At 29.1% G+C, this 17,559-nt stretch overlaps 3 protein-coding genes and 2 non-coding genes across 8 annotated transcripts in view; 2 read left to right on the forward strand and 3 right to left on the reverse strand.

The window, feature by feature from the left end:
• The window catches only part of LOC124952086 (serine-rich adhesin for platelets-like), a 167,778-nt gene extending 164,638 nt beyond the window's left edge, over nucleotides 1-3,140 (reverse strand). For all 4 annotated transcript variants that reach the window (XR_007101816.1, XM_047501424.1, XM_047501423.1 and 1 more), the window contains exons 1-2: nucleotides 2,955-3,140; nucleotides 1,056-1,429 (exon numbers count right to left, since the gene is read on the reverse strand). Coding sequence is in view for 3 of the 4 variants with exons in the window: in XM_047501424.1 (XP_047357380.1) it covers nucleotides 1,056-1,096 (41 nt within the window). In the remaining variant the exon portion in view is untranslated. The remainder of the gene's footprint in view (nucleotides 1-1,055; nucleotides 1,430-2,954) is intronic.
• Nucleotides 3,141-7,802: 4,662 nt separating this feature from the next.
• Trnav-uac lies at nucleotides 7,803-7,875 on the reverse strand. Its single transcript has one exon. It is a non-coding gene; the product is annotated as a tRNA-Val (tRNA).
• Nucleotides 7,876-10,658: 2,783 nt separating this feature from the next.
• On the forward strand, nucleotides 10,659-13,091 carry LOC124952046 (tetraspanin-3-like). The gene is made up of 5 exons (XM_047501346.1): nucleotides 10,659-10,954; nucleotides 11,046-11,234; nucleotides 11,360-11,521; nucleotides 12,426-12,629; nucleotides 12,740-13,091. Exons 1-5 carry the CDS (start codon nucleotides 10,850-10,852, stop codon nucleotides 13,004-13,006), a joined length of 927 nt encoding a protein of 308 aa, XP_047357302.1. The 5' UTR covers nucleotides 10,659-10,849; the 3' UTR covers nucleotides 13,007-13,091.
• Nucleotides 12,239-12,310, forward strand: Trnad-guc. Its single transcript has one exon. It is a non-coding gene; the product is annotated as a tRNA-Asp (tRNA).
• Nucleotides 13,092-13,250: 159 nt separating the features above from the next.
• On the reverse strand, nucleotides 13,251-17,162 carry LOC124952658 (CD63 antigen-like). Its single transcript, XM_047502839.1, has 5 exons — nucleotides 15,612-17,162; nucleotides 15,273-15,461; nucleotides 14,847-15,011; nucleotides 14,000-14,215; nucleotides 13,251-13,901 (listed from the first exon to the last, which is right to left on the reverse strand). The coding sequence occupies exons 1-5, from the start codon at nucleotides 15,672-15,674 to the stop codon at nucleotides 13,839-13,841; spliced, it is 696 nt and encodes a 231-aa protein (XP_047358795.1). The 5' UTR covers nucleotides 15,675-17,162; the 3' UTR covers nucleotides 13,251-13,838.
• Between the last annotated feature and the right edge of the window lie 397 nt (nucleotides 17,163-17,559).

Genomic DNA, 17,559 nt, shown 5'->3' on the forward strand with positions numbered 1-17,559 from the left:
AATAATAAGGGATATAAAAAAATGAAAAACGGGGAAATTTATAGGACGGTAAAGAAAATGAGAAAGAGAATTTGGAAACTTCACAATAAGATTTTCTCAACGACGAATAATTCGTCGGAATAATAATGTTAGTATGAGCCGGCGAGTGGGACGACACTCGAATGATTTTAGGTTAGGTTAGGTTCGCCCACTTTGTCGTCTGATCGGACGGAAGTATAGAAAATGGTATTGTATACGTAGGCGAGCTTGGTAAGAAAAATAAGAAGATGGAGAGAAAAGAAAAAAAAAATAAATAAATAAAAGAAAGCACAGAAGAAATTTTGATGCAAGGTGTTCTTCTTTTCGTGATATATCCCATAAATTATTGGTAACAGAAGCTAACGGATAAGAATAAAAAGTAGTAAAGTAACGTACAATCTGATTTAATAACATATAATTCAGATTTAACCATTCAGCCGACATAAGAACGTATAATTTTTTTTTTTTTTTTATTGTAAATGTCAAAAATTACGTATTGATTTTAAAAGCATCGTGATCGATAAAAATAAAATTTATTTATTGTATTAAAAAGAAGAAAAAAAGAAAAAAAAGAAAAAAAGAAAAAAAAAAAGGAAAGGAGAGACTACAAACTTCAATCATAATTTCAATGAATTATTCAACCAATATCCTAATTACATACAAAATCGATAAATTATTAATTATTTAATACTCGTTCGAAGGTATTAAGAAAATTATTTTTATGCTATATATAAAAAAGGAAAAAAGAAAACAAAAATATATTCTTCTATTTTAAATGTTCTTTCATAGAATAAAATAAAAGTAAATTTATTATTCCAGATAGAATTTGTTTCTGATTTACACATAACATAACTAAACCCAAATAATGTTTTAACCTCAATAAGGGACTCTTACGTCTGGCCTCTTAATAAACGCATTGAGATAAACGATTAAAAAATTATCGTAGTAATAAAAATGGAAGAGATGCAAAAGAAAAAAAAAAAAAAAAAAAAAAAAAAAAAAAAAAGACAAAAGAGAAAAAGGAAAAAAGCACTTACCTCTTCGAAGGCTTCCAGCGCCGCTTGAGCACTCCCAACATGAGTTAGAAAAAAAAAAAAAAAAAAAAAAGAAACCCTTCTTCGTTGATACGGAACTTAGGGCAGCCACTGAGGAATTAGTGCAGGCGTTTCGATTCGTTGTCGTCGTCGTCGTAGAGAATTAACGGCGTTAACCACAGTTCACCAAGGATCTCACCAATCTCACAAATGGGACCACACAAGCACCGAAATGCGTACTGTTTATCGACACTCGAGTCGCGACATGTCCCTTCGATCGAGAGGGCTGTTTTGCCCTTCGAATTTCCTCGAATCTCTTACTCTTTTTTTTTCTTCTACACGACTGTGTTTACACACTGTGTATTCTTTCTTTATTCCTATTTGAGATCAAATACATTAATATTAATTAATTAATTAATTAATTTATTTATTTATTTATATATACATACACACATACACACACACACACATACATATATATATATATATATATCTGTATGTATGTATATACGTATGTATATTATCTATCGGAAGTCGAAAGAACGCGAAACTTTATCGATCAAATTCGACGGTATAAGACGACGATGCGCAATAAGACGACGTGAAAAAGGAAAAAAAAAAAAACGTTTCGATTAGTTTCTCCATTTTATTCTTTACGACATAAGCACAATATCCTTCCTAATTAACCTCAAAATGAATTGCCATCTAATGAACGAAACAACCAAATGACCGAAACCCTCTCTCGATCATGGGTTCGAACGATAAATCACTGAACCGGTCTAATTAAGACGATAACTAATTAACTACTCGCGCGTGCCTTCGTTCCACCATCGAGCAACATAAACGAGTTTCCCTTCGATCTAACACAAATCCAATAATTTCAAGATAACTATTCTTTCATAGAAGTTTGTTTAGTCAATATGAGAATCGCCCGATTAACTCGATCCACGATCTAATAAAACGTATCATTTAATTGATTACTTTCGAATTGTTAATCTAAAATGAACAAAATTATTATCCGTTCGATTAAGTTTCACGAGATCGAAATTAATAAAATAATTACCGACAGAGAAATTATAATTGTTGCTTGATTCTGTGTATTTACGAAAAGAAAGGAGACAAAAAGAAAAAGAGAGAGAAAGAAAAAGAAAGAAAGACTGAGAGACAGAGAAAGAGAAGGAAAAGTTCACTGTCACTACTGTAAACGACGTAACGAGTGCAATGGACCGTTCACGGGAACGCACTTACAACCGTTGGAACGCACTAAGAAGAACGTCTACGTTGTGTGGAAACGAACTTCTGCATCGAGCGTTTCAAGGAATAGAAGAAGATATAAGACGAAAAACGTATCCAATATGTATATATATATATATATATAAATATATATACCCGATAATGCGGGTATCGTTCGGGATGCGATGCAGTCGTCGGATGCAACGACGAAGACGTTCGATGACGTTCGCCGATGCTGCCAGGCGCTTTTTGGTACGTGGCCAAAACGGAAGAAGCCGATGGTAGAGGGAGATGAAGGAAGAAGAAGAAGAAGAAGAAGAAGAAGAAGAAGAAGAAGAAGAAAAAGAAGAGGAAGAAAAAGAAAAGGAGGCAGAGGTAGAAGAGGAGGTAGAAAAAGAAGAAGAAGAAGAATAAGAAGAACACGAAGAAAAGCGCCCGTGATATCTTTGAAAAAAAATACGACGCGAGTTCGTTGCCCGAACGCCAAGCCAAGAGAGAAAGAGAGAGAGAGCGAGAGAGAGAGAGAGAGAGAGAGAGAAAGAGAAAGAGAGAGAGAGAAAGAGAGAGAGAAAGAAAAAGAGAGAGAGAGAGAGAGAGAGAGAGACGCGACTCAACTCGAGAGAGAGAACGAAGAAAAAATGGCGATTGAGGTTCGTTCGAAATACCAACCCGCTTTTCGTGTTTCTCGATCTGTGTACTCTACGCCGAGAACGATTACGTGATAATTTCTTGGACACTTTCGGCCGGCGAAGATTATCGTATAGCGTTGGTGTTCAATCTCATGAAAGAAAAGGTAGAGAGAGAGAGAGAGGCGCGCGCGCGCGCGACGAAAACGAACCGGCCGCGCGCCGAACTCGAGCTAAACTGACGAGAAAGAGATGGGAGACACGCGGTACCCCACTTCTCGGTCATCCCCTCCACAACAGCAGACACACGACCTACAGCGCCATACCGCGGCCATCAACAACAACCGACCACAGCCGACCGACTTCAGGTGCGTCTTGCGCTCGATTTACCTTAACCTCTCTCTTTCTCTCTCTCTTTCTCTCTCTCTCTCTCTCTCTCTCTCTCTCTCTCTCTCATTCTCTTTCTATTTTTCTCTTTCTCTCTCTCTCTCTCACTCTCTTTCTATTTTTCTCTTTCTCTTTCTTTCTCTCTCTCTCTCTCTCTCTCTCTTTCTTTTTTCTAATTTAAAATGTTCATCTTTTCCTTTTTTTTTTTTTCATATTTGCGAAAATGTAATTATTATCAAGTAACAAATAACAAGTAAGTTTTTAATTCAAATAATATAGAAAAATCGTTCATTCTTTTTCGAAGATTTATTATTTATTCGTTATATATATATATATATATATATATATATATATATATATATTCTAATTTTATTAATTTATATAGTATATATATGCAACATGTAAATGCACGTACACATAAAGAAATAATCTCATGTTTACGCGCTTACGAGCAAGAGAAGATAGCCATGAGCCGATCAACAAGGGTCGATAGTAAAAAAGAACTATACCTTTATAAGCATCTTTTTATTTTTAACTCAAATAAATGATATAGTAAAGGATAAATAACCTATAAAATCATTCCTGTTTTCTATTGTTAGTTAATTTTATTAGTATTATTTTTGATAAAAAATGCTTACTTAAACAAGTAAATACGACGATGTTTAAGAAAATGAAGAATTAATACTAATTTAAGAATTATTTCAAAATTATCTCAATAATGTTACTACGAACGAAGATATAAAGGTTTTTGAAAATTATGAACAAAAGAATTATTGATTATAACAAACCAATTTTTCTTCTTTTTAAAGAACGATTGTACAAAAACTGGATATAAATAATTGAAAATATATTGTATTTCATTTTGATCTGCAAGCGTACAATAATATATACATTGAATTAAATTCAAATGATTAAAATAATATATATATATATATATATATATATATATATATATATCAATACAAATAACTTTATTTATATTATTTATAAAGAAAAGAATATTGTAAATTCAATATTAATTCTTATAATTCGATTAAACCACTTATTGAAGTACAATGCATCTGTAAAAAGTAAAAGACAAATATCTCAATTGATTCAACATTATAAATAATTAATTTGTCAATGTAATTAACTTCGTAAAACAAAAAGTAAAGGAAATTAATAAATTTATATACATCGTTTATTAAAATTTCTTATAAAATATATATTAAAACATGCATTCTGCGTAAAATATTTTATTACTGATATAGCTTTTATATTACATTTGAGGTATAAAATTATGATGAATATTAAATTACTAATAATTAACAATTAGTTAATAAATTATTTATCAATCAACTGCCATATCAAGTTTTATCATTTAGTGGTGTCGAACATAATTATCATGAAACTTTATTTGAAATAAAGAAAAGTTAATTAAGTGCTTTAGTAACAAAATTTTCGAAAATTCAAAAAGTACGATTAGTTATTATGACCTATGAACTGCTCGGTACTAGTTCTTTGACAATAACGCATAACAATAGGTTCAAATAATGAATACGTTAATTTTTAAAAATAAATAGTCAATATATATATATATATTTTTTTTTTGATCAATATTAATTAAATCCAAGAATTGTGTTTGAATTTTATCAATTATATTACACATTAATATTTTATTATAAATATTGACCATTTATTTAAAATACTGACCAAATGTTTAAAATTACTTATGCAATAAATGAAAATCAAATATATTTACATCAATTTCTCTCGATTTACATTCGATCGTATTCGTCTGCGAAACATTAAGATTTATCGATAATAATAAGATATTCGAATATAAAACATATTGTAACGTTTTTATGGATATATATATATCGCGTCGTATTAAAATTTTAAGTATCGTTCGATTTGAAAAAAACTCATGATTTTACTTGTGACCCGTTTGTATTCGTTTCACAAGTACGTAGAGTATAGTACAGCTGTGCCGACTTCGGCGTTATTCGGCTACGATCGCGTGCAAGAGAATCGATTTTTCCTACGGTTAGTGTACAGAACGAAATCGGAGTTGCCATGCGGACGATGGAAGCAGGTGGATCTGACCGACATAACGTGCTATTCATCATTCGAAAAAAATAAATTAGTATTTGAAAATCTAATTGTCTATATGTCGATCGCACAATCTCATTAAGAATCAAATTGTTATCGAAAGTTAAACTCGATTTAATTCTTAGTTAAAGCAAATAAATAATTTCAATGTACGCTTTAGAGAAGTGAATTTTTCTTTCCTCTTTTCTATTTTGTTTTTTCTTTGTTTTTTTGTTTTTTTGTTTTTTTGTTTTTTTTTTGTTTTTTTTTTTTTAATGAAATTTTACAATTCTTTTCCTCAACCAATATCGATTGTTGAACATAATAGCAACAAAGCCGAGTTATAATCCGATGTTATATCGTGAAGATAGAAAAAAAAATGACAGAAAATAATATTAGAAGGTTTACCGAAGTACCCAGCTATTTTTTATGATATTATTTCTATCGATAACGTATAGGATGCATTTGTAAGCTGCAATTGCACTTTTCTTAATGGAATTATTTATACTTTAAGCTCGTGTAATCCTCTTAAAATTCAATCATCACGTTTCATATCGTATTGAAATGAAATAAAGCAAAATTTTAATATCTCTCAACTTTGTCTATCCTTGAATAATATTAATTAAATATTAATATTATTTTATTAAACATTGGTTAAAGTTTAACGACTCTTCTTTTGAAATCGAAAATATTAACTCGAAGTATTATTCGTGATCACTCATCTGTAAAGAATTCCTAGAAATATCGTTCGTTTACAATCTGTCATTATTTCCTTTTTTTTTTTTTCTTTTTTCATTCCATCACGTTACATAATATCGATTTCTTCGTGTTCTCTTAGTGAAAATTACAACAGCTCAATATAGCCAAATATCGCATGATATAATAATATATAACTTGAAAATACCTTAACGGAAATGAATGTTAAAAGTAAAAGAAAGAAAAAAAGAAAACAGAAAACAAAGAAAACAAAAAAAAAATTTAAAAACGCTCGTAAAAATCGTAGACAACCTGACCGTTGTAATTCCAGAGCGGCATGATCATCGTGATGTCTGAAAAATATTTTTACACCGGTTCGTTCGTTGATCGTAAACTCCGGTACAAAGAGTTGCTTGTTAGATGGTTAAAGCCTGTTGCAATAGGCTATGACGAGTCGGTGTACACGTAAGATGCATTCATATATATACATATATATATATATATGTATATATGTATATATATATATATATATGCATTTGCATCGTATCTATCTCCATACAGACTTTTCACCGAGTTTCTTTTTAATACGGTCTACGTATTCTTACGAAACAGAGAAAGAGAGAAGGGTAGAAGTCACGTGGCTCACTAGACATCTCGCCAAGAGATAAGGTATTCGAGGGTGCTCAAATGAAAAGGCACCCTAGAGGGCATTCTCATGACACTTGACCTACCTTTCTTCACTCTGGAGATTTATTAAGCGTGTTAAGTGTATACCGTCAAATTCCTCTTCCTCTATTTCGAAGAATACAAATTTCTTCGAAGAAAGCAACCTTTCTCTCTTCCAAATTCTCTATTCGTTTTTATTTAAATTTTATATTTACGAAAGAATAAATTAACGTCGTAATAACCAATTAATCAATGTTAGAAATACAAATTGATTCTTGGTCTTTGATAAAATGGCAAGATAACGAAATCATTTTTCGATTTCTTCTTCATTGTCCGTCACTCAATGGACCGTAGTTTTGTGATCCACCGTCGTTTCCTGTCTCCTCTCATTCGTTCTCTCTCTCTCTCTCTCTCTCTCTCTCTCTCTCTCTCTCTCTCTCTCTCTCTCTCCCTCTCCCTCATTACTTTCCATGCCTTTCTCCAGTATCTCATCGTTATGAGATAAAATACCGAGCGAGGAAGAAACTGTGGAATTGCGAATTGCGATTAAAAACCGGATTCATTCTCGTTACCGGTTCGAAAGAAACGAGAGGAAACGAAAGAACGGAGGTGCAGGTGGAGAGCCAGGTGGCTCACGGTAAGGAGAGGAACAGTGAATGAACGAAGGAACGAACGGATGAAAGAAAATTCCCTTTGCTCGCATTGCTTCGAAGCGGTTCGGTTCACTCTCGAAGCGGTCGAACGTAAAGGTACGACAAGACGAATGTGAGCACGAGAGTCGAATACCAATCGCGATTTTCTTTTCCTTCTCTTTATCTTTATTCCTGCTCTTTTTACTTCTAAGGTAAAAAATTTTTGTTATTTCAAATGCATCTTCGAGAACGATCGATGCTCCAACATTATTGATTTCATCTAGAGAAAGTTGAAGCCGAAACATTACGAAGATTACAGGCTTACGAATCAGAACGACGATTATTTTTCAGGTTAATATGTTTTATATATATATATATAAAAGAAATAAGTATATGATAAAAATTTAATTAATAATGCGATAAAAGAAAAAAAAAAAGATTGGTTCCGGCCGGGATCGAACTGGCGACCTTCTGCGTGTAAAGCAGACGTGATAACCGCTACACCACGGAACCTTGGTGTTAGTTTCTTTGTATAAATATTTTATTTAATTATTTTATATATATAATTAATTATTATTTATATTTATTAATATTTAAAAACACTCTATATATCTTTTTACATATACTAAAAAATAATTTTTGAAGCAGATAATTTTATCGACTTTTAACAAACATTTGTGTCGATAAAGTAGATTACCTTCTTTCCATATGAGTAAGCTTGATAGATGGCAGGTAAAAACATACTATTTACTTTTAACTTTCTAAATATAAATGAAAAAGAAATATATAAAAATAATAAATTTTTTTTACGTGGTTTCTTTAACATCAATGATTTATATCTGCATTTTGAACTTTTAAGATCCCTAATTATAAACCTCATTAACTCGCGACTGATTGAAGTTATAAGAAAGTTTAATAAGAGTCAGCTACTAAAGTTTTTAGTACTCCTGATCTTTTCTAATTATGAAAGTTAATGTAATTTTTTTTTTCTTTTTTAATAAATACCTATAATTTCGTTTGCATATTTATATAAGAGTGAACATTTACAATCGATATCATGTTTAGTAAAAAATTGCTACTCTGCACCGTTTACGAGATAATCGACATTTAAATATTACATTAGCTGACTTTTCATACAGTACATATATATATATATATAACTAATTTTCATTTGATAATTCATTTGATTAACAATTGTCAGATTACAAAATATTTTTAAATTGTTTAAGTTGATCTTCAAATCGTCAAAATAAATGATCATTTGATTTGTAAATAATGTATTACGCGTAGCACAAAAATATGAATCAAAATGCAATATGAATCTGTTAGACAGTCCATTAATATGCCGAGTTTAAATTTAAGAATTTAGATTTAGTATATTAGATTGGTAAAAGAAGACAATAAAATAAAAGTATTTTTTATAAACACTATGTCGAGAAGTAAATTCTCTCATATTAATTCTAGGATATTTCTTTCTTTTTTTTTTTTTTATACCTTCTGTAAAACTTTGTCGTTTATTTTACATGTAATATGATCACCATGTCAACGAAGCATTTCAAGAGATCACTTGTTTAACAAGTATTCGCTCAACTCTTTGGATAACTCTTCTGTTAAAATGTCGGCGATTTGGATAACGATCTACATAGTATATAGTAGCCATAAATGCGTTGCCGGCGTACTCACCTAATGCGAGGATCATGTTGGTGTGCTCTCGATTACTGTATATAGCCATGTCGACAGAATGACAAAAACTAATAGCCCAAATCGAAAACGATAACAAGCTATGACATTGGCGGTGATGTTCGTGAATAAAAAAAAAAAAAAAGAGAAAAACAACAGAAATAAAATTTATAGGATGGCCAAATGTAAGCGTACTCAACCTATCTTCAATATCGATTTATTTGTAAATGAAACCTGTGTATGGAAAAACGTCACTTTACATTTACGATTTATTTTTCCTATATATATAGATTCAACCACTTTTTGATTATAGTATCCAGATCGATAACACACTTTATATATTATTAATAAAGTTATTGTCATTGACCAAGTTTAGATTTTTGTCCGTCTATTCTCATGTAAATAGACCTATGAAACACTACATTTGGCGAGTTTAAATCTTTATATTATTGTAGTTTCATATAATTCAAGTTTTAATCTTGATATTGCTTATCTTATCTCAACTTTTCTTTTATTAATCTAGAGAATTACTCATTATTTGATTTAATTGTTCGAATTCTGTTTGTTATAATATTATTTTCTCATCTTATAATTCCCCATTTCGATTTTCGTGTAGTAATAATTCCATTTTCGTACCTTTAATCTTTTCGAATGCAATTTCCTCAATCCTAACATGTTTCAAGATTTTCTCTTTGAATTTAAGTATTTTTAACAAAGTCGATATTTTTATTAACTCATTCAATTTCGATTGAATTAAAAAACGGATCCTAGTGTCCTTCTTTTTTTACATTGTTGCCTTTTTTTCTTTGTTTCTCCTTTAATTTCAGTAAGCATTTTGGCTTGTTGCATTTCCAATTCGTCAATACTGTCTATCAATTTTGCTTGTAAATGTTTGCTTAATTATAAATTTTTTTCATTATATTTCCACGCGTTTTGCTCTAGGATTCATTTGCAAGGGAAAAATTTGTCTCACTGACAATTCATGGAAATATGATCACCTACAAGTATAACTTTCGATAAATCTCGATAATGTTCGATTTTGTTTCATACGTGAAAGAAAAGGATCAATGGTGTATCGTATGGGCTACACAAATTGGACTAAGTACAATCATTGTCATTTATATACAAAAGACATATTATTGATAAAATTGTTATTATTTACGATGTAAGTAATTATTAACGAAATAATTACTGTGATGCACTGATACTCATACGAGTATATAGAACACTAGAAATATATAGTTATCGATATATATATATTATTGATGACAATAAATAACGAGACGTTAAAAAGAATTTAGATAAAGGAAATACATTTTTAATTTTGTAGTACGTTATATAAATTTATCTATCATTTAAGCTGACAAGCATGTCATCTAGTATTATTGTCTTATCATTTAATTATCGTGGTCTTATTAATGATTTTCTATCGTACATTTTATTCTTGAAATAAATCAAAAATAATTAAAATGTATTTACGCCTGCGTTGCCTTTTTTTATATTACTTATGCGAAAATCATCAATCGCTTTGGATACAATCCATTCTACAGAAAGAGTAGCGAAAAATTGAAATTTTTCTTCGGGAAAGAAAAAAATAAGTTTAGATATATCTTTGACGTATAACACTTTTCTAAGAAACACATATAAGAGAATGATAATAACAACGACTGATAGTAACAACGATTGTCTGAATTATTACTACGAAAACACTCGTTAACGATAGAACTCAATAAACGAGTACTCTATAAATTTAAGGATAGGATTACAATGTAAATTGTTTGTCTGCTTAAGAAGAAAGTAAATAAAAATGTGGCCCAACGATCCAGTTTTGTTGTTACTCTCTCGTAAGAAACATCCATGGTTAAGTACATTAATTCTTAGTTGTTACTTAACCATCACCTTTGTTACAATAGTAAGTGATAACAACTTAAAATGCAATTCTTTTTCATAAATAAAAAAAAAGCTTACACGTTAATAAAATATTGTTTTCGTTATTTTTTCAGCTTGTAGCACTGGCATTATTATATCTATCTTTAGAAATAAAATTACACACATTATGGGATTTGATTTTACTGGAACCATTTCTTAAAACTGATAATGCCATTTTATTTTCGTTTTCAATCGTGACAATAGCAAGTGCTATTCTTGGATTAATTTCAGCCTTCGTATATTCACAAAGAGGTCTATTAACGGTAAGATGCCTTATAATTTAATAAAGAAATTTATGATATTATAAATATATATATTAAAAACAATTCATACAAATACAATATCAAATGAGTTTATTTGTTCTTTCTTTTTTTGTTTTTTTTTTCAGAGTATGGGAATAATATTAATAATATTCCATATTGTCAACATATACGTAATAATTTTTAGAGTACAAAATTTTATCTCTGCATCAAGCCTTTATTATCAGTTGAACAAAACAATGCTAAATAATCCAAGTGATAATTTTCCACTGCATATAATGCAAAAAAGTGTAAGTTATTAAATATCAATTACATAAATTAATATATACGTTCTATGTCCGTTAAATACGCGCCGTGCTTAATGTATAGGATCTTAATTAATTGTTCACTTCCATTTAGAAATTAATTATAATCATCGATCATGGGTATGTAGATTTATATAATGTTATGTAGATTTTAAATTCTTATAATCGAATCTTATTGTATTCAAATTTATAATTATAAATTAAAACTTTATCAAGTTTTTTTCACACATCTTAAAGATAAAATTTCTATTTTAATCTTTACAAGCCTTTAAACAAGATACTTTTCAATTCTAAATGAAAAAAAAAAAAAAAAAAGAAAAAACATAAACAAAATAGATTACATTTTTAACTGAGAACAATCTTGTTATCGTCGTCGGTAACTGTTTTCCATCGGTAACTGTACTCCATCGATAAATAGGTTATGAAAATTATAAATAATTTTTAGATTTCTCATCGGTTATTTATTCATCGATTTTCTATCTTAATATAATAAAACAACCATTATTATAATAAGATTTCTATATATTTATATAACAATAATTAATCAAATCTTGATATCTTTTTCTTCAAGAATATCCCAAAGATTATCCTAAAGAAATATCAGTGAATATAAAAATAAATATAAATAATAAATTATTTGTTTATAAATAAAGATAAAATAAATAACTATATATTATAAATATAAACAAGTATGTATCAAGGTCCTCGGTAGTATAGTGGTTAGTATCCCCGCCTGTCACGCGGGAGACCGGGGTTCGATTCCCCGCCGGGGAGGATTCTTTTTTTTTATTAAAAAATAATTAACTCTATATAATCATAATAATTTAAATTTACATAAAATTTTTTTATAGATTATTTAGAATATTAAAAGAATTTTATTATTTTACAGCTTTCTTGTTGCGGAATTCATCATTACTACGAATGGATAGATTTATACAAAGTTATTCCAGGATCTTGTTGTAATAATGGGACTATTTGTAATGATAATGAGCCAACGTTATTTGAAATTGGTTGCTTCGATGTTATTACTAAAATATTACAGGAAGCTTATAAAGAATCAATTGAAATTATTATAACATTAGATGTTTTTTTCGTGAGTACATACATAAACTATATACAAAGACAATCTGTTGAAATGTAGACATTTTTCTATACGCATTAATCAAGTTTCAATTAGTGAAAATTATATTTATTATATTTCAGGTAATTATATTATTTACGGGATATTTCTATTATGCCATTCTGCAGAAAACAAAACAAAAGAAGAACATGGAATTTAGTGTATTACCAAGAATACGAACACATGCGAATAACCAACAAATAGTATCTACGTTGAACAGCAATATAGTTCAAAGAGGAAATAATACAATTCAAAACAATAGTTCTAACGTTCACAATTCCGCTCACCCAACTAATCAAAATAATGAACCGATATACCCTTATTTATCCATGCCTGAACCAAACATTTAAATATACTAATGTCTAAAACAACTTTAATCAATTTTAATTGATTTAAATATTAATTATCGTTATTAAAATCTGTAAAAAAAACAATCTATCCTTTATATTCATAAATTTTATTAATTAGTATTATAAGGATGTTACTATTGTAATAATAAAGAATTATTAACGTTACTATTATTATATATATTATATATATACATACATAAATATATATATATATATATATATATATATATATATACCTACGTATACATTAAATAGGTGCTTTTATTAAAAAGACATTAAAAGACTTATTGATCGATGTGAATTTTTTTCCAATAACAGTACATGACATTTATCTATTAACTACTAAAACATCTAGCATACATGTTCACACAAGTTAATCTAAATGTATTCGTTGTAATAAGTGCATGTATATAAAGGGTGATTCATAAATGAATGTCAATGCTTTAAGAATTAAATCTACGTACTGACATAAGTAAAAAAAAGTTATATGAACATATGTCCTATATATCTTATATTAAATTTAAACCCTGAAGTATTGATATACATTTAAGAATCACTCTATATATTTTCACAAACACGTTACAAAAATACAACAAAATGCAAGAAATATTTGTTATCATTTTTACTTTTACCCATAACAAATATTGATCAATCGATTAAGTATATTTTTCATTATAAATTATTTTTTCATACGAGGAAGCGATTCTGTCTTAATTCTTATTCCTATGTTATCCTTATGAAGACCAGCTGATGTAATCAGATGTAAATCGAATAAATTGAACATAAGTAATGTAAAAAAGAAAATTCGTATGAAAAATTAAACGACCTCGTTTCATTTAGCAGTCTCTCTTTTTATGGCCATAGCTAGGCAACAAGCAAGTATTATACCAGCGATCTGAAACAAAAAATAAATAAATGAATTCTTGTTAATAAATCTATTAAATAATATTCGATATATACACATTGATAATAATTATTATCGATCGTACTAACCTCTACAAAAGCAATTCCGATTCCTACACCGATCAATATAGTAGCTCCTTTTTGAACACGCATTTTCAATTTTTCGAAGCAACCTTCCTTATTAACATCTAGACTTCCAATTCCACAAGGAGTTTCCATTTTCATGCAGCAAGAACGTGGCAAAGTCGCAATGAAGGCATTGTTCATGGTCCAATCATTTGGTCCATCTATTCCGCAGCACATCAACTGTGATACAATGATTTTTATATTACATACGTGATCTCGAAGGGAACATAAGATAAATCAGGTATAAGCATTTTCGGATGTACGAAGAGGAACCTTGCTTGATCGTTACCATTTCCTTAATCACCAACCATCAAGATTATACCAAGCATTATTCAATAAAATACGTTACTAAAATATTATAATACTTTCAAAAATAAAAAAAAAAAAACAGAAGAAAGAAAAGGAAAAAATATATGCTCCACATTGAAATAAAAACAAAAATTATTTTGATATATCCGGAGAAAAAAAAATGAAAACTCATTTTTCACTTCATTCAAAAGAAATTTCTTTTGATTCATTTGATATCACCCATCGAGAGCATGCAATGTCTGTATTAAAAAATTTTTTATAAAACTGAACATTAAAAAACATTTTGGAAAATCGGTCGTAATAAAAGAAAAAAAATGTCAAAAGTTTCGTCCACTTCGTTCCAATATCGAAATTGAATAATGTAAACAAGATATATGTATGTGCAAGGGATTTGCATTGTTTTCATTTGAAATTAAAAATGATATCGATTTTACCGCGCTTAAAGTTACTCTATCGACGGAACCATTATAGGCTTGTCGTGTTCTAGATTCGGTCTACCGACCTTGCTTTGCACATTATCCCAGGCAAATTTGTCTGCGTCAGTATAATTCTTCATCGATTCCTTTAACGTATCCTTCATCGCCATACTGAAATCATTTTTGAAAACTGCCGCTGCAATTCCAACCGCGAGTTCGATCACAAAAATGATCAAGAGCGCACCTGCGAACTAGCAAAGGAAGATAAAATCAAAGGTCTAACAGTTAATCATAATTTACCGACGAATAATGTGAATAATTCATTCAAAGAATATGGAAAATTATTTTTGTTCATACACACACATATATATATATATATATATATATATATATATATATATATATATGTACATGTGTAGAAAATTAAAGATCAAAAATTATATATAAGTATACATAGATATATATTTCTGTAAAAAATAAAAAATCGCATTATTATATACATAAATTCTTACAGCGATCAGCATGCTATAATGTTCCTTAATTGCACCATAACAACCAAGGAAGGCAATAATAAAAACAATAACACCAGCGACTATGAGGACGATGGGAGGTGCCATTATTCTTCCTTCCATAAAATGGCTAAACTCGCCGACATCTCCGAGAACGAGAGCTCCCGCTACGATGATCCCAATGCCAGAAATCTAAAGGAGATTTTTTTTCGATTATTACGAACAAAATATATATATATATATATATATATATATATATCATAAAGTAATAAAAAAGAAGGAAAGTAATATAAGCAAGAGGAAAAGAAGTTGAATAAAATGTATCACTGTTAACAAACTTACAGCGAAGATCAAATTGAAGACGAAGAGGATATATTTAATCAAGCTCATACCGCAGGACTCCATGATATTATTTTTGTTATAATAATAAATTTATTATAATATCTGATTCTATATAATAATAATCTTATTACTATAAATGTAAAAAGGAAGTCGACGGAAATATATAATCAGTGGTTTTTTTTTTTTTTTTTTTTTTTTTTTTTTTTTTACGAGCGACGCGTCATAATCCCGCGTCCTGTGCGAAGCAACCGGTGCACAGTAAAGCGATTTACATTCTGAGGAGTAAAAGCTCTGAACTAGTTCGATCGAAATCCTCGAGAAGCTTCGAAAGAAAGTAGCGCGCCACTAACAAGGATTCTCATTGGTCCTAGTCCGTGGTGCTCAAGGACCTACTGGAGAACGCATAAAAATGGGACCGGCTCTTTATTGGTCGTTGATTCGTCGACGTGCATTCATTCTATGTTTTTCCTTGGTAACTATAGATACAACAACGACGACAACGATGATGATATTTGCTAAGTAAGGAAAAAGAGTTCGTTGCTCGTATTTATCATATTACAAGGTCATAATAGCCCAATCTTAATATCTCCTGAATTTATCAAAAATTTTATGGATTCTTCTTTTTTCTCTTTTTCTTTTTCTTTTATTTTAATCTTTCTAAAAGATCGTTCATAAAGTTGCGTTATTTTTTCGACTTTATTAAGCAACTCAAACAAATAATACTATAAAGCAACAATTTTTAATCGGATAGACCTTGTTGGTATTTATTAACGATTTGCAAAAAAAAAAAAAATAAGACCGAAAAAAGCTGAAATATCTACAATTAAACCAAAAACGTTTCAATCAAGAAATGAAAAAAATCACTTATTACTTAGAAATCCATAGTAATTTTCAATTTCTACTGTTTAAGTTTATTCGTTATCAACGAGTGAGATCGATCAACAACTTACCCAATTTCATAAACCAAGTTCAACGACCCAGTTTCCCTTCCAATTACTTTCCCTTACCCTGTTATCGTATTTTCGTTCACGCGATTATTTCAATGACTAACTAACCGATAACAAAATCCTTTTTATTTACCACAATCATACAGGAGGATACATTGAGAAATAATGATTTTTTCCAAAACTACATCTATTATCTGATTATTTATTTCTTTTTTATTTTTTATGTGTTTTTTTATTATTATTATTATTATGTCTTAACTCGTGTTCTGTTTTTTGCCCTCGTTACCTACGTCGATCGCGTGACGCTTCCTCAAAGCACATAGTCTCGTTCGATCGTTACTTTTCTAGTCCGACGAACTTTGAAAGCATTTAGATCATTCATTTTCTTTCTTTCGTAATAATCTTTCGTTTTAACGAATAAAATGCGTAAAGAAACATTTTAAATCTAAGAAAATCTTTTGGAAATATAATACGAACAGAATTAAACTTTATAACAAAATCTCATTTTTATATTTTTATATTCACAAAATATTATTTTTATATTAAAAAAAAAAAGAATTGTAACAAACTTTATAACATTGATCAATTCTTTGCTTATAATTTTTTTTCTTCTTTTTTTTTTTTTTTAGAGGACTATTTTAAAAAACAAAATATACAATTAACGAACGATACTTATTTAAAAGAGGTATTCGAAATGAAATATGAATTTGAGTTATCGAAAAGAAAAAAAAGATAAAGAAAATTTGTCTGAAATCGATGAAACATTTACAAAATAAAATCAAAGTTTATCTATAAGTTATCAAATTATATGATACAAATAACAAACAAAAGATATTGTATTTTTATACTCATAAAATATTCGTCGTATCGTTTTTATAAATAAAACAAGAATATACAAATAAATATAACATAATAATACGAGGATAAGATGTACGTAAATGTAAATAGGTTAATGGTAGTACGATAAATGTAGGAACTCAAATTAATCGATTTTTACATGT

The sequence above is a fragment of the Vespa velutina genome, chromosome 10, assembly GCF_912470025.1.
Source record: "Vespa velutina chromosome 10, iVesVel2.1, whole genome shotgun sequence".
Classification (NCBI taxonomy): domain Eukaryota; kingdom Metazoa; phylum Arthropoda; class Insecta; order Hymenoptera; family Vespidae; genus Vespa; species Vespa velutina.

Bases quoted from the DNA above. Each gene is read 5' to 3' on its own strand.
- LOC124952658 (XM_047502839.1), bottom strand. From the start codon at position 15,674: ATGGAGTCCTGCGGTATGAGCTTGATTAAATATATCCTCTTCGTCTTC. The intron at 15,462-15,611 runs GTAAGTTTGTTA...AATCTCCTTTAG, and splicing joins TCTTCAATTTGATCTTCGCT to ATTTCTGGCATTGGGATCAT. The intron at 15,012-15,272 runs GTAAGAATTTAT...TTCCTTTGCTAG, and splicing joins ATTATAGCATGCTGATCGCT to TTCGCAGGTGCGCTCTTGAT.
- LOC124952046 (XM_047501346.1), top strand. From the start codon at position 10,850: ATGTGGCCCAACGATCCAGTTTTGTTGTTACTCTCTCGTAAGAAACAT. The intron at 10,955-11,045 runs GTAAGTGATAAC...TTATTTTTTCAG, and splicing joins CCATCACCTTTGTTACAATA to CTTGTAGCACTGGCATTATT. The intron at 11,235-11,359 runs GTAAGATGCCTT...TTTTTTTTTCAG, and splicing joins CACAAAGAGGTCTATTAACG to AGTATGGGAATAATATTAAT.